Source organism: Cyprinus carpio, chromosome B20 (genome assembly GCF_018340385.1).
Source record: "Cyprinus carpio isolate SPL01 chromosome B20, ASM1834038v1, whole genome shotgun sequence".
Taxonomy (NCBI): domain Eukaryota; kingdom Metazoa; phylum Chordata; class Actinopteri; order Cypriniformes; family Cyprinidae; genus Cyprinus; species Cyprinus carpio.
Genome location: NC_056616.1, coordinates 3,918,397 through 3,941,804, shown reverse-complemented (window position 1 = coordinate 3,941,804; position 23,408 = coordinate 3,918,397). Strand labels below are relative to the sequence as shown.

The following is a 23,408-nucleotide window of genomic DNA, read 5'->3' as shown; positions in this document are numbered from 1 at the left end:
CATGTAATCTCATAAAAGCATATAATTTGCTTGTGCCCAACCATCCTCTGTCATGTTGGTTATTATTGTGGTGTTGACAATTCCTTTTTCCCCACCCCTAAACATCATAATTGACCGTTCGCAAAGACCCGCCCTCCTTAGATACTGTTGATATCTCCGACAAACAATGCCGCTCTCACACTACACGTCATATTCTCAAGCAGTGAAAAATACATTGCAGAGCAAAGAGGAAACTGACAGCGTGCAGACAAGACAGAGCAGGTTACTTCTGGTATGAAACAAGGTCTCAGGACTCTCAGCTTTCAAATTTTGTCATTTTTAAAGAAATTCAAACAATAAATACCATTTTGTGGCTCTTCAGTGTGTCGTGAGAGATCAGGGTATTGCCTCAGTTTAAACACATGAACCGATCAGCTTTTCATATTTACGTAAAACACAAAATTAACATAAAAATTCATCAGAAAGTATTTTATGTCAACTGTGGCAGCCAACAACAGCACAGCCTAACCCTCTGGCACACATTTATATTTAGATATATTGAAAAAGTTTCAGTTCACTCAATCTTTTTTACCCCATTTTAACATGGATTACTAAGAAGACTGGCCGTAGATGTCGGGCAAGATGGCGGATAGCAGTGGCGGCACATAATATCAGTGTTCTGATTTGTCAGATCGCCTGTCAATCAAGCTCTTTGCGAACAGTCAAGTCATTATTTTTTTTTTTTTAGTTTAGTTTAATATCTTAATTTGTGTTCCAAAGATGAAATAAAATGTCTTACAGGTTTGGAGCGACATTAGGCTGAGTATAATTAATGACAGAATTTTAATTGAACTATTCTTTTAATTGCATTAATTAAAGGCAGTTGTTTAGCCAACAGTGTTATTAAACTGACCATTACAGTAGTGTACTATAAATGTGTGACATATTAAAACACTATAGCAATCAAAAACAAACATGTGTTTCAACATAAAGCACATGACATTGCTGTTTTTGGGTAAGAACAAAGGTATATTATTGCTCTAGAGTTTCCGTTATGGCATAGCTGATGCATCAGAAAAAAATAAAGCTCCTCCATGTCCTCTGCCACATATTTACATTTTTTAATGTATGTGTTTATTTGGATCAGGCTTTTCAATGTTGAGCACTAATAGTTATTATTTTTGTCCACCAAAAGGTTTAGTAAACATGGATGTCCTTGTCCTTCATGTGTGACTGACTTTTTTATTTTATTTTTTTCCTTTTGAGGAAAAAAAAGCACAAAAGTACATCTGGAGGAACATTTTCCTTGAATTGTCCTTTATCTTTTTAAATAGACTTCAGTGTGCTATAAAACATACTGTACTGTTAAAAAAAACAACTCTAAAACAACTCTACATTACAATCAGAATAACTTGGAAATAGGAAATGCACTTAAATTCTTAAACACCAGAGGATATTATTATACTAAATAATGAAGGGAAGTAGTCAAAACATTGTGCAGTGTCTGGTTCTTCACATTTAAAAAAAAAAAAAAAAAAAAAAAGCTTGGTTTTATTTTTTTTTAACACGATTCCTAATCATGTCAGTCTGACTCTGACCGTAGTGAGTCATAGTCATAGTTCCAAATTTCAGCACATTCTGTAACAATGTAATATTGGCATCAACATAAAGTTTTGTCCACTTTGCAGCTTATTATGGAAAAAAAACACCCACTTTGACAGGCCTGACGGGTTTGGAAATCACTTCACAATGTAAGAGGGTTAAAAATTTTCCATAAAAAATTGTGACTGTTGTTGTGCAAGAAATGTCTCGGTTACGTATGGTAACCCTCGTTCCCTGAAGGAGGGAACGGAGACGTCACATCGGTGACCAACGAATTGGGATATCGCGTCGATAGACCAATCTACTTTGAGTGTAAACTTAATGAGTTAATGCACATTGGCATGCAATTATTGCATCCAGCTGCCGCTGATCACAGCGTGAGTATAATAAGGCAGCAGGTGCAATGCATACCAGGTTTTCTCTGAGGAGCCGAGCCGGTGACCCGGCAGCTCAGCAGTGGTACAGCAACCGTGGCAACGGGACGTGACGCCCCTATTTGGTGTAGGCCGGGGCTTGGAACAAGTAGTTCCACTCACCACTGTCAAAGCACTACCTCACTGGGTGAGACTGGATAACACTGGGAAAACGTACCCATTCCGCTTGGAACAGGGACGCTGCGGAAGCCCCATCCTTCCCGAAGGAGTTTTCAGAAGCAAATACACATATCGCATCCATTTATGTGTACATGGAGAAATTTGAGGTGATTAAAACCCTCTTGGGAAGGCAGAAGTCTGCTGGGGAAACACGGGCTCTAAGGCTATACCGTGGACTATACACATACGAGTACCACTTAGGTCTCAATATGGAATACAGCCTTCCATGGTTCTCACGGAATCATCATGAAGGCCTGGCGCCAGACGATCCGCCGCATCTGGTCGCCTAGGGTGATAGAGGTCCTGAAGCTTTGTGTCCGGTCTACATATCATCTCAATGCTCGGACAGGACAGAGCAAAGCCAGGGCTGGGTCTGCCTCCTCCAGCAGCAGTGCTTGCAGGTTCACCACTTGGTCTTTAAAGGGTGTAGTGGGAACCTTGGGCACGTAGCCGGGCCGGGGCCTCAGGATTACCTGGGAGTCATCCGGCCCAAACTCTAGGCATGAATCGCCGACCGAAAATGCATGCAGTTCCCCTACCCTCTTGATGGAGGCAAGTGCAAGCAGGAGCAGAACTAAATACAAAGCTTTGAATGGGCCCTGCTGTAGTGATTTTAGCACTAGAGTCAGGTACCAAAAGGGTATAGAGGGGATTTAACCTCCTGGCCCCTCTAAGGAACCTGATGACGAGGTAATGCTTACCTAAAGACTTCCCATTCACAGGGTCATGGCACGCAGCAATAGCGGCAACCTGGACTTTGAGGGTGGAGGGAGACAGCCTTCGCTCCAGCCCTTGCTGCATAAAGGAAAGCACGACCGCAATCAGGCATCACTCGATGACCAGGTTCCACTTCAAGGCGTAAGCGTGTCTCGTAGACAGTGCTCTTGCCGAAGTGATGGTGTTCACTACCTCCTGGGGTAGGTCACCTAGAACCTCTGCGTCCTGTCCAGGTACCAGACATGGAGTTTGCAAAGGTCTGGACGCGGGTGCCAAACGGTGCCCCGTCTCTGAGTCAGTAGATCCTTCCTCAGAGGAATGGGCCAAGGTGAGGCTGTCGCTCCTCGTCTTCCCAGACTTTGCACAGTGTCTTTGCGAGAAGGCTCACTGGAGGAAATGCATATTTGCATAGTCCCCGCGGCCAGCTGTGTGCCAGTGCATCCATAGAACAACTGGCAGTGAGAGGTCTCTGGAGAATCAAACAGGTCTACATGAGCGGTTCCGAACCGTCTCCAAATCAGCTGGACCATTAGGGGATGGAGTCGCTATTCTCCCGGGAGCATTGCTCATGACAGCTCGTCGGCTGCATGGTTGAGCAGGCCCGGAATGTGAACAGCACGAAGTGACCTCAGAACATTCCGACTCCAAAGGAGGAGGTGGCGGGCGAGTTGCAACATGGGACGGGAGTGCAGACCACCTTGTCAGTTGATGTACACAACGGTCGCTGTGTTGTCTGTTCGGACCAGCACGTGCTTGCCTCATAAGCAACTTTTGAGACGGTTCAAGGCAAGGCGCACTGCTAACAACTCTAGGCAATTGATGTGCCAATGCAGCTGCGGGCCCATCCAAACCCCTAAGCCTGCATCCCCATTGTACGTGGCCCCCCAGCCTTTGGTGGAGGCATCCGTGTGAACCACAGCATGCTTGGAGATCTGCTCTGTGGCACCCCTGCCCGGAGGAACGCAAGATCTGACCACGGGGTGAGGGTTTAGCAACAGGCCGGTGTAACTTGGACCCAGTGAGTGTCTCACTTCCATGCCCACCTCGGGACTCGGCCATAAAGCCAGTGCTGGAGCGGTCTCATATGTAACAGGCCAAGCGGTGTAAGTGCCGATGTGGCCACCATATGGCCCAGGAGTCTCTGAAAAATTTGCAGTGGGACTGCTGTCCTGCCCTTGAACGTATTCAAGCAGGCTAGCACCGACCGCGCACGTTCCTCTGTTCGACCGAATCCAACTTCATACCGAGAAATGAGATCCTCTGCGTCAGCGAGAGTTTTCTCTTTTCCCCGTTGACCCGAAGGCCCAACGGGCTGAGGTGCCAGAGCACAAGGTCCCTGTGCTCGCACAACTGATCCCGGTTCAAAACTCGCAGATCCAAGATTGGCCGTAACCCACCGCCTTCCTTGGGTACAATGAAGTAAGGGCTGTAAAACCCCGACCTCATAACGGCTGGAGGGACCGCTCTCTCGCGTCCTTCGCCAGTAGGACTGCGATCTCTACCAAAGAACAGGGTCGTCGGACGCTTTCACTATAGTGAAGCGGATACCGCTGGACTTGGGAGAATGCGGGGCAAACTGAATTGCATAGCTGAGGCTGATGGTCCACAGAAGCCAGCAAGACGGGCTGGGTAGCGCTGACCAGGCGCTTAGAAACCATACAAGCGGGACCAGCGGAACCACATCCGTACCCGCAGTGGGGCAGTGAGATGGAACACAGGGACCCAACTCGGGCGGCTTGTGAGCGGGCCGGAGAGGGGTGTAAGAGTGGGGTGCAAGGCTCACCTGGTTCCACAGGTTAGCAGAGGGTGCGTGAGTAGGGCCTTCGTTGATGCTCTCGAACCGCCTGCTGCTGCTGGTTAGACCAGATGAATGCCTACAGGCCCGGGAAGGAAGCACCGGGTCTCCCCGCCAGCAGGAGGCAGACTTAGGACCCAATTGTGTCGCCATCGCAAGCTCCACTGGGGGAATCACCGAATACCCCTTCGCTCCACCGCCAATGAGGTAGGTGAGGGAGGAGGAGCCCACCGGCCGGTTTCTAGCAGTAAAAGGTGTTGTCTACGACCTGGTGAGCTCATCATGCACTTTCAGGAAGAAAGGCACCGGGGCGGGCCACCTCGAGAAACCAATCATCCCATCTCGAGGGCTCGGGACACGGTGGAGATTTCCACCCGAGCCCTACCCTCTCGGCGGCCCGGGAAAGCATAGCTGTTATCTCCGGATCTGATTCAGGCTTTGCCACCATCCCGGAGCTGGGCAGCGCTGCTCAATCTTCACCAGACAGCTCTCCCTCCAATGCTGAGATCGACATCTGGTCAGGGGGAGGCCAACTGGATACCGCTGGTAGGCTCTTTGAAGAGGGCCCAGCGCATTCCGAGGGTTGCTCCACTGGATCGGAGGTGCAAGATGAGTGATGGTCCCAAGAGGGTTGGTTCCTTGTGGGGTTTGCGCTACTGCTGGAAGTAGTACTCGTCAGTCGGCAGCCAGAACAAGCCCCAGATCGTGGCAGCAGCAATGGGACTCCGCCCCCCTAAAGGTAGCGGAGCCAGGTTCGCAGGTCCAAGATGGTCATCTTCCCGCAGTGGGAACATGACTCATCCACGGAAGCCACCTAAGCGTGCTCGATGCCCGGACACGTTAGGCAGCGATCGTGACCATCACCCGTTGCCAGGTATTGACCGCACCCAGAAACGCATGGGTTAAACGGCATCCTTATAAGGACGATCCGTCGTCTTTACAAAGACGCACCTGTGACGTTCTTTTAGGGAAATTTGCTCATTAGGAAATGCTCCTTTAGTGCTGAGGCACACAGGAGAATTGGCCGCTTGCAACACGACAGGGGGTAGTGCAGCCTGAAGTGCGCAACCCACTCGACTCGGGAACGACCACAACTGAAGCACCGTCTTGCCAACACTTGAAACTTCCGAGAGCATGCTGAACTCATAATTCACAGCAGACACAGTGGAGCAGAACGATACTAATGCTCGGCTCCGAAGCGAAAAGCTGGTATGCATTGCACCTGCTGCCTTATTATACTCAGGCTGTGATCAGCATCACATTGATCAAATAATCACATACCAAACACCATAAGCACAATTATCAAACAAACCAATAACATTGGTCTATCAAAGCGATATCCCAATTCATCGGTCACCGACGTGACGTCGGGAGTGACCGACTGAAAGGAACCACAACTAACACCACAAATATTAAATTAATAAATGAATAAATAAATGTTTGTTACAGTATTTATCGTTCTTTATTAAATGAATAATCTACCCAAAAATAGTGTCATACTACACCTGTAGTTTCAAACCTGTATGATTTTCTGTTTTCTGTGGAACACACAAGAAGACTTTTTGAAGAATGTTGGTAACCACAGTTTCGGTTTCCATTGACTTCCATTGTATTTTTTCAAAAGTCAATATAAACAAACATATCTTCTTTTGTGTTCTACTGAGATCAGAAAGTCGTGCAGGTTTGAAATGACATGAGTGTGAGCAAATCTTGACAGATTTTTCATTTTCAAGTGGACTATACTTTTAAAGTTAGTACAGTTACAACTGTTGATTGTTAGTTCAAGTTAGCTCAGGTCGTTTCAACTTTATGAATGGATACAACTTTACAATCTGGCAGAATCTACTAGCTATTGGCAAATGAAAAAAGTCCATGGAAGAAATTACATTGTTTCAAGGTGTCAATGTACCATTTGACAACAGTTTATCGATTGAAATAAAAACTGTGAAAGTGTTTGATAAGTTGTTGGTGGCAGTTGTGTAGAGGGCTGAGGATTTGATATGGGTGGGTGTGTGTGTGTGTGTGTGTGTGTGTGTGTGTGTGTGTGTGTGTGTGTGTGTGTGTGTGTGTGTGTGTGTCTGATTTGCAGGCGGCCTGTATTCCTGTGCTGCTGAGTAACGGATGGGAGCTGCCCTTCTCAGAGGTCATTGACTGGAGTAAAGCTGCCATCATTGGAGATGAAAGATTATTGCTGCAGGTACACACACACATTTGCATCAGACTATCAGTGCATAATCCCCCCAAGACACTAAAAAAAACATAGTCTTCTTTATAATAATGTAATTGTACAGTAATGAGAACACATTACTGTATAATCTGTTTTAAACCCTCCATCATTCCTCTTAACAGAAGACTGAAAATCCTGCTTTTTTTCACATTTTCTTAAACAACCAAGCCCTGGGAGCTTTAATTAAATGCTTCTGAAATTCTCATGAGGGGGAAAAAAGAAGCACCAATGAATCCCAGGAGATTCAAAGAGTGGTTTTAAAAATGATATCACACTTTTTCCTGAGCTCTTAATTATTCAAGCCAATTCACTATTTCCCCAAAAAACAGAAGGAGAAATTAGCCTCCATTTGCAGAGACAATTGATATTTTCATATTTTAGCATGACACAATTAATTAAGTCTCTTCTAATTTTTAAAAGTGAATTAAAGTAGCGAACACAGACGCTCACAAATGAACACGCAACCCAGTGCAGAGTGGCAGAAGGGGTGTGCCACAGGGCTCAGTTCTAGCACTATATAAATTAAATAAAAATAATAATAATAATAATAAAAAAAAAAACAATATCTGACTTTTCAAATTTTGCAGGTGGCATCGAATGCAGTGCTGAATGACATTTTAGACTCTCTCTTTCTCACAAAGATTCAAATATCTGCTATTTATATTAGATTTATAAACCTTCTAAATAGATAGATAGATGTCTATTAGATTGATAGAACATAAAAAAAGATTTTTTCTTTTATTACTTATACTGTTTAAAAATAATTTGTCATGGTTTCTGACCAGAAAGAAAGAAATAATATGCAAATTTGGTTGATGTGTTAAAATATGTTGTGTTAAACAATTTTAAAGCCCCATGGAGTCCCAGAACCTTAATTTGAAAACCTTTTGTGTATGACATGAAAAGTTATGTTGCATTTCTTTTAATATGTGAAGTTTATTAATGGTTGTTTTGCGTTCCATCTCTTTGACATATTAGTGTTCAAATGCCACCACAGTTTTGAAGCTGAATAAGCACTTTTATTCTGGAGAGAACTGAGAAAATGTCATGACTGTGGGGCTTAGACTCCATTGTAGGACTTTTAGGCAGCTTTAAAGCACACAAATTAAAATATGGTACTATGCACTACATCAACAGTTTGTCTGTCATATTTCAGATAGGATTGTTTTATTAATCTGTCATGGTGTAATTGAAGATGTTATTGAAACACAGGACAGATAAAAACTATTGAGAGAGTACAACCCCTGCATTGCTTGTACAGTCTTGATAAAAGACTAAACATATTAAGAAAATAGTAGACAACTCAAGACTGAGTTGGGGTGAATTAGAGAGAGCTCAAAGGTTGGACTCTTGAACAAACTGCTAATAACCACGGAATCTCTCTCTCTCTCTTCCTCTCTCTCTCTCTCTTCCTCTCTCTCTCTTTCTCTCTTTCTCTCTCTCAGGTTCCATCTATCACCCGGTCTGTGGGTTCAGACAGAATCCTGGCACTGCGGCAGCAGACTCAGTTCCTGTGGGACGCCTACTTCTCCTCCGTCACAAAGATAGTCTTAACCACATTAGAGGTTAGTCTGCACTTAAAGCAGAGAGAGATGCACTGTCCAAATGAGTCATACTGGGGGAAATGTGTGAATGAGGGACTGCCAGCTGCTGGCAGCTTCTTTTTTTTTTGGCACTTAAAAGGGATAGTTCACCCAAAATGAAATTAAATCAAAACACCATCATTTACTCACTCTCATGTCAATCCAAATAAAAATAAAAATATATATGATTTCCACAAAACAAGATATTTGGATGAAAAAATTAGTTTTTGTGTGAAACAAACCTTTTAACTCTTTCTTAAGGCCTGTTCACACCAAAAATATAAAGGATAATAACTATATTTGTGTGCACACAAGAAGGCAATAATGTTGTATCAAAGGAGGAATGAAGTATCAAAATTGTTTATCATGTAAATGTAAAAAAAAAAAAAAAAAAAAACACTGAAATTATACAAATATTACCTTTTCACATTTTATCACTTTCTACTGTCTTTTCTACTTTAATTGGCGTCATACCTCTTCTATAAAATCCTGCCAGATTTCCACTCAGTATCGTCCTTCTTCATATATAGTCCATATAGGTAATTTAGTTAATGCAGTTAATGCTGATCATGTGTCTTTTTCTTGGCATATGCTTTGTTTTGTATCTCTATCTCTCTCTCACACTCACTTATTTCTTGTTCTCTCCATCTCTCTCCCTCTCTGACATCTTCTATTTTCTTCAAAAGCTTTCATCATGAGTTGCTGTCACACATAAGAAGATGATACCTGCCATGATCAAACGCACTTGGCCTTTTCCAGACCTCTCCAACACACATAAAAATGCAGACGGATTTACACAAACATTCCCTCACTCACTCACTCCTTCACACGTCTCTTTGAGAAGTTTCTCCCGGGGTACAGGCCAGCCTTGGTCAGCTAGATGGAATGGTAACATTGTGCTGGGTTTCTGTATCTTTTCATCTCAGGAAGGTGTCGGACAAGTCTTTTAATAACAGGACCAGACTGAGAACTGCCAGATGTCACTGCCAGAAATATGACTGACTATAAATGTGTTCAGAAAACAGACAGAGGAGAGCAGTCTTTCTGCCAACTTCACCAATATCACCACAGTGATCAGAAACAGAGATACCACTGTAATTCCTAAAACTGTGTAAAGCAATGGACACCAAACTTGTTTTGCTTTAAAAACCCAATTTTTACACAAAACAATACCAAAAATTTACTAAAACAAAAATTAACAAAAATACATCAAAATTAACTAAAACAAAAGTCTAATGAAGCACAGGAGTGCTACATCAGATTGAATTGAAATTTTGGTTTGTTTCATGCTCCTGGCTATGGAGGCCCAGGAGTGCCATGCCATATTGTGGAGTATGCTGTAGGGTGTATTATTCAAAAGTCGAACAAAATATCCCTCAGTCGGCTAAATTCGGATGCTGAAGAACGTTCTTCCCTGAGGGCAGCAGAGAGCAGCAGTTATTGGATTCATGATAAACATATTGAATCAAAAATAAATAAAAAAATCTTAATAAATATAAAAATAAACATAATATTAAAAATAAAACTACTTAATGTAAAACATTTTAAAATAAAAAATTCCAAATAATAAAACAAAATTAAAACTTACTGTAGGTAAAACGGTTTAATTTATCCATGTTTAATGTAACAATAAATAATAAATCCTTTTTAAATGCATCTACTTAAAAATAATTTAAAAAAAACAACGATTAAAATTTAGCTAAACTATATATACACAAAAACAAAATATATTTAAAATAATTTATTTAACTTAATCATAATTTAACATAAACAATGATTAAAATTTAGTTAAATGACGGTTTAATTTTATCCATGCTTAAAACAATAAATAATAAATCAAATTTTTTATTGAAAAGAATTAATCTACATTTATACCCCAATGCAATATATTTTAAAAATAAATGCAAAAAATGAAAAAAATTAATTTAAAACAAATTACCAAAAATTCAAAAATTTATATATGAATTAATCTAAATTTTACACACACATAAAAAATATATTACCCCTATATAAATGTATATATATATATACATATATATATATATATATATATATATATATATATATATATATGTATATGTATATATGAAGAGTTCAGATGCAAAACCCTCTAAAAGCCATTTGAAAATTTCCTTTAAAAATTAGCATTTTTATTCGGCTGCTGTGTTTATGTTCAGTAAATTCACTTTGATGTCATTGAATAGTTTCTTTTCATTGCCATTAAAGTGAAATAACTTAACATAAACACAGGAGCTTGATAAAAATGCTAATTTCAGAAGAAAAATTTCAGATGGCTTTTAGAGGGTTTTGCATCTGAACTCTTCATATATGGTGAGAAAAATATATATATATATATATATATATATATATATATATATATATATATATATATATACACACAAACACATACAGCAGGTAAAATAAGTATTGAACACATCACCATTTTTTGTCAGTAAATATATTTCTAAGGTGCTGTTGACATGAAATTTTCACCAGATGTCGGTTACAACCCAAGTAATCCATACATACAAAGAAAACAAAGCAAATAAGTTCAGAAATTAAGTTAATTGAAATAAAATGGAATGACAGAGAAAAAGTATTGAATTACTGAAATTTATTTAATGCTTTGTATAAAAGCCTCTGTTGGTAATGACAGCTTTAAGACGCCTCCTGTATGGAGAAACTAGTCGCATGCATTGCTCAGGTGTGATTTTAGCCCATTCTTCCTCACAAACAAACCTTCAAATCCTGAAGGTTCTGTGAGCCTCTTCTATGAACTCTGATCTTTAGTTCTTATTTTCTGTTGGATTCAAGTCAGGTGATTGGCTGGGCCATTCTAGCAGTTTAACTTTCTTTTTCTGAAACCAATTGAGAGTTTCCTTGGCTGTGTTTGGGATCTTTGTCTTGCTGAAAGGTCCACCCTTGTTTCATCTTCATCCTTTATGGTACTGTAGATGTTGGGACTGAACCAACTAATATTAATTTCCACTGACAAGGGGCAGGATTGCTTTCTAATTACTGATAGATTTCAGCTGGTGTCTTAGCTTTCCATGCATTTTTGCACCTCACTTTCTTCTTGCATTCAATACTTTTTTCCTGTGTCTCCATTTTATTACACAGAACTTACTTTCTGAACTTATTTGTCTTGTTTTCTTTGTATGTATGAATTGCTTGGGTTGTTACCGACATCTGGTGAAAATTTAAAGTCAACAGCACCAAAGTCAAAAGCAGAAATATATTTACTTTGAAAAATGGTGACGTGTTCAATACTTATTTTACCTGCTCTGTATATATATATATATATATATATATATATATATATATATATATATATATATATATATATATATATATATATATATAAAACCCTGTGTCACACATTCTGGGACTATGGATAAACAATATGTTTCCTGTCACTGAACAGACACTTTTCCATGCTTTGTTTTTGCAGCCCCTGAGGCTGGTCTCTTTCCAGAGCTATCCTAATCCCTGCTTCTGTTCCACTCAGAATGTTTTGAACAAAATGACGGTGTGTGAAATTTCGAGCCCAGTGTCTGGATTTGCCCTCTTTCTGACTATGAGTTCTTCATATTAAAGACAAATGACAGAAAGATACAAAGACACTGAAAAGAGCATTTCTCCAGTTTGCTAACTCACTCACTCAAGTACAATTTTTCCTCATTAAAATTATTTACTTTTAAAGAAATGATTTGCACTTCAGACAATTGTTTGAAGTTTTTAAGACTTAACTTATATCAATGGATTAGAAAAGCCTTTTATTCAACGTAGAGGATGGGAGAAGTGTGCCATGTTAAAATCACATGACCAATGAGACCTTGCGATTCAAACATGAAAATAATAATGTATTATACCAACCTAATTAGTTTATATATTATATTCCACTGGATTTGGATTAAAGCTCTGTGACCAACAAAAGTTTATGATTCTTATACATTTTGTTCAGAACAAAGCCTAAAAATAATTGGCAGAAGTTAAAAAACAAATGTACAGTAGGCTATAAACTAATGAGACTGTCAACATCAGTAACAACTTATTCAGTTTGTAAAAGCGGACTAGTAAGTACTTTTACTGTTCAACGTGATGGTTTAATCACCTATGTAATCCCATTTAGCAGCAAATGCCCGTTTCATGCCAAGTAAAGGCTTTAAAAACACACACAAGCGTGGAAAAAAAACTGTGAAAATGTATTTAACTTGTATTAATCACTGGCCTTATTTGAGACGTTTAACCCTTTCAAAATATTCATTGACTTCAGTGTGGTGGAAGTGGAAGTGCTAAAATATGAATTTGTTTCCAGGTTTAGGCCTTAAAAAATGCAACATAAAAAAAAAAAAACACTTACACTTTTCTGCATAGACTGGTAGTTAATAGTACATTGTGTGTTTGTGTGTGTGCATGCAGGAATAAATGCTTTGTAATTAAACACAGATCAAATGCCCTCTCCGTGGACTTCCACTTCCTCTAGAACATATGCTAAGTTGAGTGGATTTCCCTGCTACACAGAGCAACGAGATGCTTCACTTGCTGTGAGGATTTGACAAAATCACCACTTCATGTACAGCACATTAAACGATGTAAAGGTGCAGAGATACACAAACACACTGACATGAGGGTTCTCTAATTAGACTGTAGTTGATCCTAATTGGCCCGTGCATATCTAGGCTTGGGAGAGACAGAACTAATCAAGCCCAGCAGAGGAGGACTCCGGGCATAAAAGTGTGTGTGTGCACGTGCGTGTGTGCGTGTGTTTGTGTGTGTTTTACAGGTTATTTTTGGTTTAAGATCTCTCCCACCCCGTTGTGATGGGGGTGAGGCAGATTGTGATTAATTAGTGTTGTAATAAAACAAGATTAATGTGTTTAATTTCAGTTATTAGGCCTGTGTGCATACTGTTGAGAATATTGTCTATGCATTGCCTTCAAAGACTGATAGAATTGGTCTGCCAAGTTGATTTTTTTTTCCTTTTTTTTGAGGCATAATCATAAGCAAAATTAAAGCTTTATTTATTAACTGCATTTAACAAATGTTAATTAACCATGAACAATAGTATATTTCTAAATTAACATTAAATTAAGCATAAACAGTTTTAATAAATGGTATAAAAATATGAACAAACAAAATAAAACACCTACTAAAAGATTTCAAAGTTTTATTTGTTTGCCTGCATGTCATGTGACCATTAGCCAACATCAGAAATCCATAAACCTGTGAATATGCTGGTAAATTATTAAAATTATTGAATGTCTCTGGGTAACCAGAGGCTACTGACCAATTTATTTAATACAGATAAAAAAAATAAATAAAATAAAAAAACAGTCTGTATTAAATTAATTGGTAACCATTTTAGAAAGGAAATCAATATATAAGTAAACATAAAAATAAATATATAGAATAATATTTTAGATTTTCTCAAAAGATAAATATTCAGGAGTCGCATTTTCTTTGACATAAAACTGCAGTCTAAATGTAGACTTTCCAAACTTATTTCAAAGCACTGATCAGACTGTTGAAACCTCACTCATTAGTTTGTTTTTATGTGTTTATTGGAATTAAAATGCCTGTGATTGTACACGGCATTTATACGCTCACAGAAACTGGCTGTCATTGGTTCCAAGGCTTAAAGCATTCAATTCAATTCACATTTATTTAAATAGAGCTTTTCACAGTACCATTTCAAAGCAGCTTTCAGCAAATGAATATTTCTACATTACAATGAAGAGTGATCTGTTTATCAGAGGTGACTGTGTCAAAGCAATGTTCATATGGCAGAAATGTACAGTTCTACGTTTATAAAACTCATGCAGTTAATGTATGTCATGTATTCATTTAAGCACAAACAATGAGCACATTGAGAAAAATGTGAAAATTTTGACACTTTGAGAACACTCACAATCAGTTTTTTTCATGATTAGTTTATTTCAGCACCTATAATGCTAATTGTGACTGTAAATAATATTGATATGTATTGTTTTCACAGATTATCCATGACAGGATACAGACACACATGTCCCGGAGCAGGCTGATGTGGAATTCTTTGCCTGGAGGACTCTACGCACTTCCTGAGTTCTCCAGTGACCTCACCCTCTTCCCCTTCTACTACTCAACACTCGGTGAGTGTGTGTGTGTGTGTGTGTGTGTGTCTCTTCACCACCTTCAGCTCAATGCCGTAAAACTTTGTTGCAGTGAAAATGAAATCATAACTCAGATAGATGTTGGTTCCCCTCTAAGCAGTGTGTGTGTGTGTGTGTGTGTGTGTGTGTGGTGGATTGTGAACATATGTGTTGGCCATATTCCTTCCTAAACCCGGCCTGTGTGTGTTTGCATGCGCATATAGGGGTCTGTAGCGGATTTGTCCCTGGGCTTCACATGTCAGCAGTAAATCAGTGTTGCAGGACTGATAGATGGTCTATACTCTGCTGTCACAGGCGTTGTTAGTCTCACTTTCCATAATTTTGATGACAGGGCAGTTTAGACTCCCTGTCCGTGGCCATAACTTGAGAGAACTTCAGTGTGGCGTGATATACAGCGTGTTTCGCTCAGCCAGGGCAACACTATAAATCCGCCTACCTGTGATACATGCTGTTTATTAGGCAATGAGAAATCATCCAACATGACCAGTGGACTGCACCGATTGCCTGCTGTGTCCCTGTCTTCCATGAAACAGTCATTTGAAAATATTTTAGATGTTGTGACTTGCATGCAAAATGATGTTCTGTTGTAAACAGCTCAGATGAATCTTCTGGTTTGTTTTGAATTTGTTCTTTTTTTGGTTGTTCTGAACACGCAAGATAATTGTTTTTAAAGGAGTAACTTAGAAATTTTACCTACCCTCGGGTCATCCAGGATGTAGAAGAGTTTGTTTCTTCATCGGAACAGATGTGGACAAATTTAGCATTACTTCAAACACCATTTGCAAGTGAACGTGGGGACTCCACAATGCTCCTTTTTGGACTCTCATTCTGATGGCACCCATTCACTGCAGAGTAAGCACTGATGTGGAGAGATGTGATGCTAAATTTCTTCAAATCTGTTAAGATGAGGAAACTCCACATCTACATATTGGATGACCTGAGGGTGAGTACATTTTCAGCAAATGTTCTTACTTGCAGATTAAAGCGTCTGCTAAGAAAAATAATAGTTTTTTGTAGACCAAATGAAAGTGAAAAAAGTGAAAGTGACGTGACATATAGCCAAGTATGGTGACCCATACTCGGAATTCGTGCTCTGCTTTTAACCCATCCAAAGTGCACACACACAGCAGTGAACACACACACACCGTGAACACACACCCGGAGCAGTGGGCAGCCATTTATGCTGCGGCACCCGGGGAGCAGTTGGGGGTTCGGTGCCTTGCTCAAGGGCACCTCAGTCGTTGTATTGAAGGTGGAGAGAGCGCTGTACATTCACTCCCCCCACCTACAATTCCTGCCAACCCAAGACTCGAACTCACAACCCTTGGATTGCAAGTTCGACTCTCTAACCATTAGGCCACAACTTCCCGTGTCTACCAAATGTCTACCAAATGTCCCCACAAGTATAGTAATACCAGTTAATTTTGACCTTGTGGGGACATTTTTTTTGGTCCCAATGAGGAAACAAGCTTATAAATCACACAGAATGGAGTGTATTGAAAATCTGTAATAGCAGAAAGTTTCCTGTGAGGGGTAGGTTTAGGTGTAGGGTGATAGCAAATATGGTTTGTATAGAGTATAAAAGGCATTATGCCTATGGAGAGTCCCCCCCAAAAACTGGAAACCAGTATGTGTGTGTGTTTCAACTGTGAACCAAATGACCTCCTATGACTGACTGTACTTCCAGATGTGACCACAGTTAGTGGATGGACCATTAACATTACTTTCAAATAATACATTTTAAAATCAAACCAAAAGTGCAAGTAAATTTGCCTGTTTAGTTCTGTGTGTTTGTGTGTGGTTTGTTTCTGTGTGGTCTGAGTGTGTGGCCTGTTTGTTCACGTGTTTCACACTGTGCATGTGGTAGCGTGTTCTTGTTTTGTTCATTTTTATAGAGTCTGAATCCCTGCAGAGAGGAAATAGGGATAATAGATGTTCTGGCTAAGCGTAATTACTGTCACTGTGATATATTATGAACTTCTCGTTTGTTTTATGGCCTAACCAGAAAAGTTTCACAGCTTTGATCAATTCATTTTACTAGTTTTATCCTCCCTTGTTCTCTTTTGTTCTTTGTAGTAACCTTTATTGTGATGTAATAGAGACTTAATGTAGCTGTCGGCTTTCTGGAGTCACAGTCGCAAACGTAGATAAATGAAGCGAATCCCTGCAGAGGAACAAAGATAAACAGGTGCTCTCTTTGAACGGCTGCCATAAAGCAAACTGATACAAATGCAGAGAGATGTTACACACCGGAGGCTGATGCCGCTGAAGACTGATTTCATCAAGGCTAATCTGCCGTTCGCAGTGTGCGAAAACTGCATTTTTATGTGCTTTGTGATTTAAGCAAAGAAATTCACCAGCAAATACAGACTAATGATAGACTTTTACAGTACTAAAGTCGTTTCTGCTGTCCACGTTTGTGATTTCTGCAGGTAAGAGTCCGTCTCAGGAGTTTACAGCCGTCATTCAAGCAGTCACACCTCTACAGTCCCAACAGCAGCCCATATTCAAACTGATCCTTGCAGTTGCCAAGTCCAAGTTCTGTGCACAGGTGAGAATATGAGAGCCAATAATGAGACACAATGACAATGCTTCCATTATTATCTATGCTGCAAGTGTGCATCAGGTTAAGGACCATTCACACTGCCAATAATTGTTTGCTGTAGCTCACATTGATGGTTAGAGTTCTTGCTTTATCAGTGGCCTGAATAACTGGCTATATTAAATCACAAATGAGATGTATCACTGGTAAATTAAGAATAAATAAATTAAAAAAAAAAGAAAAAAGAAGAAAGAAAATAAATTCTGTCTTCATTTACTCATTCTCAAGTGGTTTGTAACCTCACTGATTCTTGAGAAATGGGACAAAACAGTGTGCAATATTTAAAAAATAAAACCTTGTACCTTGTACAAATTAAACTGCATTTATATATCTTACATGTCCTAAGCTACTGAGCTATGCTTTGATACAACGTCCCAACTTTTCTATTTTTTTTTATCAAAATGTAGTATGTATAGACATGTTTTATCCAGTGCCAGAAGTGATTATAAATCCACAAAAGCAATATATGCTGTATATTTAGTATGTATACGTTATTAGAAAAATTAAATGCTATTTTATATTTAATATAATTAAAAATGACTTGAAAACCGCAAAAATATGACTTCACATTAAATGCGATCTCTGTCATTGGCCCGTCACCACAGCCAGAGAGACATCTGACGGTGCTGACAAATTTGGCATCTTTTACAAAACAAATGGAGTTCATGTAGTGGCCATTTAGTTTTCTCTGTTGATGCTAGATGCTAATAGACCCTGTTTTAGGAGAATAAAATTATCTAAACATTTAAAATAATTTCCTCAGAAACTTGAAGATGGTGTTGACAAATCATGGTTCTGACACAGGACATATTAATACTAGGATTTTATGGCAGGGAGACGCAGCATCTCGTTCCCTCTGGGAACCATGGTTACATGCGTAACCTGGAGACATTCCCTTCAGGAACTCGAGCTGCATTAGAAAACGATACGGGAACGAGAATGCCCACACCGCCAAACTTTCAAATCCCTGTCTAGTGTGGAAGAGCACAACTAAGGCAAGAGAACAGAGGAGCCAGGAGTGGCATGAATATCGAGGTCATACAACCTCACAAACGTGAACGCAGCATTACAAATGTCCTGAATAGAGGCACCCGACAGGAAAGCCTTGGAGGCCGCCATGCTTTGGGTGGAGTGAGTCTTGACCCCCAGGGGCGAGGTGAGGCCAGAGGACTGTAGGCGAGGGAATGGCATCCACAATCCACCAACTGAAGGTCTGTTTAGAGGCATGAAGACCATTCTTAGGTGGACCATAGCACACTAGCAATTGGTCTGATTTCCTCCACAGGGAAGCTCTGTGCATGAGCAGCGGTCCACTTTTGGCATATTTTTGCTAATTATAATTTTTTTCCGTTGATACCGAAACACGCGTGAACTACAAAGCCTATTTTACCTAATGAATAATAGTTAAGCTTCACATGGGCAACATCATGAATATGGAAACGTTTGGATTTGTCCCGAATGAGAGAGGTAAGCCCAACCTTACCTTACGTTTCGCTTTAAATTATTATATACTGCAATTATATTTATCCATTAGAATTATATATTTTTAATTCTTGTTCTGTTCTGATAGTTAAATTTAAAGGATTTGTTGTAAAGTGAGGGGAACTAAAAAAAATAGTGTTTATAATGTTGGTACATTATAACATATTAGGCCTGCCGTTATTATTTCTGAATGTAATAAATTGTGACTTATACATGACTTATATTTAGATTTTTTCCTCTCAAAAACTTAATTTATTTTTAGTGTTTTTAAAAAACATGCATCAAACGAAAATAGGCATTTATTTCTTTCATTTTCCCTGACTCCCGCTGTCAAATGTAACACACCAGCAAGTCAAAGATGACAGCTATTTGCGAAAATGTGCTTTGATGCGCTTATTTGAGAACTTGTGGTTAAAGCGCCACTCAGCGTTCAAAAGCTGCAAATGCACTTTGCAGACGCGGCTGGCGGCAAAAAGCTCATTTTGGTTGGCCACCTACTGTACAATTAAGCTTCTGCTGGTCAGGCTTTTGAAAGGAAGGAGGACAGAAGGCCTGGAGTAGGACAGGCCATGGTGTAGATGAAGGGACCTTAGGGATGTACCCCAACCTGGGTTACAAAGACACTTTGGTCAATCCAGGTGCAAATCTAGGAAAGAGGGGGCCATGGAGAGGGCCTAAAGGTCACCAACTCTCTTGAGAGAAGAAATCACCAGAAGAAAGGTAGTCTTAATAGTAAGATGACAATTAGATATCTCGTCTATAGACTCGAAAGGAGGTTTACAGAGAGCCTCTAGAACCAAAGCCAGGTCCCACAGAGGGACACAAGATCATACTGGAGGCCTCAGCGCACCGCAGAGGAAATGTGTAACTAGGGGGTTTCTGCCAACTGACTGACCACAGAGAGGGGCGTGGTAGGCCGCTATGGCCGCCATGTAGACCTTCTAGGTGGAGTGGGTCAACCCTGAGGAGAAACGGGCCTGCAGGAACTACAGCACTGAAACAACCGGGCAGTTAACTGGGTCAAGCTGGCGGACTCCACACCAAGAATTGAAAAGCTTCTACTTCAAGGCGTACAGTTTCCTTGTGGAGAGAACTCTGGATTGGAGGATGGTCTCAACAACCTCACTTAAGAGACCGGAGGCTATGAGCTGTGCCCCCTCAGGGGCCACACCCACAGCTTCCACAACTCCGGGCAAAGGTGGAAGATGGTGCCCCCCACCTGTGAGAGGAGATCCTTCCTGATGGAAATCCCCCATGGAGAGCCATCGAGAAGGGAAATCAGGTCCAAAAATCTGTAAAGGGGGTGTGAACGCAGACCTCTCTGGTGGTTGATGTAAGAGACCACCACTGTGTTGTGGTCTCTTAGGTCCGGTAGGAGGTGTTTCAGCACTATAAACACGTCCAGCATCTACAGGCAGTTGATGTGCTACGTGTGATGGTGACCGCTCCACAGACCACGGGCCGAGTGGCCACTCATGACCGCTTCCCAAGCAGTGAGGAACGCATCCACTGTTAGTGTTACGTGACGACAAGGAGCTCCCAGCACCGGGCCCTGAGACAAGAACCAAGGCTTTCTTCACATGTCTATGGCACGTAGGCATCTCCGCGTGACCTTGATCATGCGAAGTGCACTGCAACTCACTCAAAAACACCAGGCCAAAAGCCACCACTGTAGGGGTCTCATACACAGCAGGCCAAAAGGTATCACGTTGGATAGATAGATAGATAGATAGATAGATAGATAGATAGATAGATAGATAGATAGATAGATAGATAGATAGATAGATAGATAGATAGATAGATAGATAGATAGATAGATAGATAGATAGATAGCCTGTTTCTCAGAGGGCCAATCAATGTTTAACCTAGACACAGCATGAGTTACTAACTCCAACAGCTCCTCATACTGGGGAGACAGTGGGGGCAAAGTCCCCTACCTCATCGACAGTCTCCACATCTACTTCTTCGGAGGAAGAGAGGCAGAGTGTCGAACCACCTCCCTGGGAGGAAGAAACCGTGGTGCGGGCTTCTCTCTGAGAGGGGGCGTTGGATGTGGTGGGTGATGAAGAAGAAAGGGACTCGCCCATCCCCATTTCCTCCCCCAGATACATCTGCGAACTCCACGACCACAATCAACATGCTGCCTTGGGAATGCTAGCGAAGGGTCCCTCCTGAAATATAGCCTTCTGGGAGCACAGCGTCTGCGTCTGCAGCAAGAGGCGCTCGCAGTGCGGACAGTCAGCTCCTTCAAGACCTGAGTCAGCGTGCTTTGCTCCCAAGCAAACCACACATAAACTGTGTGTATCCTCATCCGTGATGTAGTGAGGACTGGGAGGAACACACAGTCTATAGCGATGTTTGCTCTCGCCCTTATGTTTGCTTTTGCTTGCTGATTTAGGCATGATAATGCAGCAAACAGCAGTAAATAAGACTGACACACACAGAGCGCTTGCTGAATGACAGAAAGCTGCTGCTGTTTCCAACGCACATGCTTTTAAGCTTCCTGGTCTCTATGTCACCCCACCCGTGACATCTCACCCATCAATTGGACTGATAACACACGTGATTCAGAGCGTGGTCATGCTGAAGGCGTTGCAATAGTGTTTTACGACGCAGCTCGAGTTCCTGAAGGGGAACTTCAGTGTTGCTCTCAAATCTCATTTACCCAATTTGAATATGCATATATTCACAATTTGGTGCATCAAGAGAATTACAGGACATCAGTCAATAAAAAATGTATATTATGGTGCCTTTTGTCATTTGAAGTTGACAGCCTCTTGGTCCCCCCTCAATTTGGTGTGGCATGAAGGTGATCCCTTTGTGGCACTGCTGAGGTGGTATGGAAGCCCAGGATTCTTTGACAGTGGCCTTCAGGTCATCTGCATTTTTTGGTCTCTTGTTTCTCATTTTCTTCTTGACAATACAAAATAAAATCACCATCTTCTTCAGGTCTGGTGAGTTTGCTGGCCAGTCAAGCACACTGACACCATGGTCATTTAACCAACATTTGGTACTTTTGGCAGTGTGGGCAGGTGCCAAATCCTGCTGGAAAATGAAATCAGCATCTTCAAAAAGCTGGTCAGCAGAAGGAAGCATAAAGTACTACAAAATTTCTTGGTAAACAGGTGCAGTGACTTTGGTTTTCAAAAAACACAATGGACCAACACCAGCAGATGACATTGCACCCCAAATCATCACAGACTGTGGAAACTTAACACTAGACTTCAAGCAACTTGGGCTATGAGCTTCTCCACCCTGCCTCCAGACTCTAGGACCTTGGTTTCCAAATGAAATACAAAACTTGCTCTCATCTGAAAAGAGGACTTTGGACCACTGGCCAACATCCAGTTCTTCTTCTCCTTTGACGCCTCTGACATTGTCTGTGGTTCAGGAGTGGCTTAACAAGAGGAATACGACAACTGTAGCCAAATTCCTTGACACGTCTGTGTGTGGTGGCTCTTGATGCCTTGACCCCAGCCTCAGTCCATTCCTTGTGAAGTTCACTCCAATTCTTGAATCGTTTTTGCGTGACAATCCTCATAAGGCTGCGGTTCTCTCGGTTGGTTGTGCATCTTTCTCTTCCACACTTTTTCCTTCCACTCAACTTTCTGTTAACATGCTTGGATACAGCACTCTGTGAACAGCCAGCTTCTTTGGCAATGAATGTTTGTGACTTACCCTCCTTGTGAAGGGTGTCAATGATTGTCTTCTTGACAACTGTCAGATCAGCAGTTGAGAGACCATTTTGAAGGCTCAGGAAACATACTTTCAAGAAGGCCAACAATTCCCTAAAAATGTTTTATTTTTCTTTTTTTTTTCTTTTTTTTTATTGGTCTTATGAAGTATTCTAATTTGTTGAGATTGAATTGGTGGGTTTTTGTTAAATGTGAGCCAAAAACATTACAATTAAAAGAACCAAAGACTTCAGTCTGTGTGCAAACAATCTAATTAATACACAAGCACCAAAATATAAGTATAATAAAAAAAATAAAAATACAAAAAAAACACTAAATAACTGAGACAAACAACTAAATATTAATACTGATATACTATATACTAATATACTATAATAATTTTATCTATTTTTTTTAAATGACTATATAGTTTTTTATATTTCATTTGAGTTTAATTTTAGTTGTTTAAGTCCTTACATTTAAAATAATAAAAAATGATAAATGTTGCTTTTTTACATATTTTATTTTATTTCAAGTCAATTATTCCAAGTATAATATTTACTTATTTTATTTTATTTTATTTTATTTTTATTTATTTGTATTCATTCTATAGTTTTAGATTTAGTTTTACTTAACAATAATAACCTCATACCAAATACATAAAATCATAGGTTTGGAACAATATAAGATAGAGTAGGTGATTTTCCATTTTGGATGTGCTTTTACTTTCTTGAGGGAATGTGTCGGTATATTAATTGCAGCCCTAGCTATTGCATCATGTCTTGAACAAGATGAATGATTATCAATGCATGAATCAAAGTCATTTAGAATGCCCATGAATTTTGACATGGTTTTCCACACATCATTTTTTATTATGTCCCTGTATGTGGGCAGCAACTAATCATGTAAAACTAGTCAAACTTCTGGCTGTGCAAAACTACCATACACTCAGTCTGGCTGCGGTATCTGACAAGTGACAGATCATGTTAGCTTCACTGTCTG

General features: G+C 40.4%; 1 protein-coding gene across 1 annotated transcript in view; it reads left to right on the top strand.

The window, feature by feature from the left end:
- The window catches only part of LOC109056569 (exostosin-1a-like), a 59,510-nt gene that overhangs the window by 2,898 nt on the left and 33,204 nt on the right, over nucleotides 1-23,408 (top strand). The window contains exons 3-6 of the mRNA XM_042747462.1: nucleotides 6,776-6,883; nucleotides 8,359-8,478; nucleotides 14,495-14,627; nucleotides 17,081-17,199. Of these exons, the coding sequence (XP_042603396.1) occupies nucleotides 6,776-6,883; nucleotides 8,359-8,478; nucleotides 14,495-14,627; nucleotides 17,081-17,199 (480 nt within the window). The remainder of the gene's footprint in view (nucleotides 1-6,775; nucleotides 6,884-8,358; nucleotides 8,479-14,494; nucleotides 14,628-17,080; nucleotides 17,200-23,408) is intronic.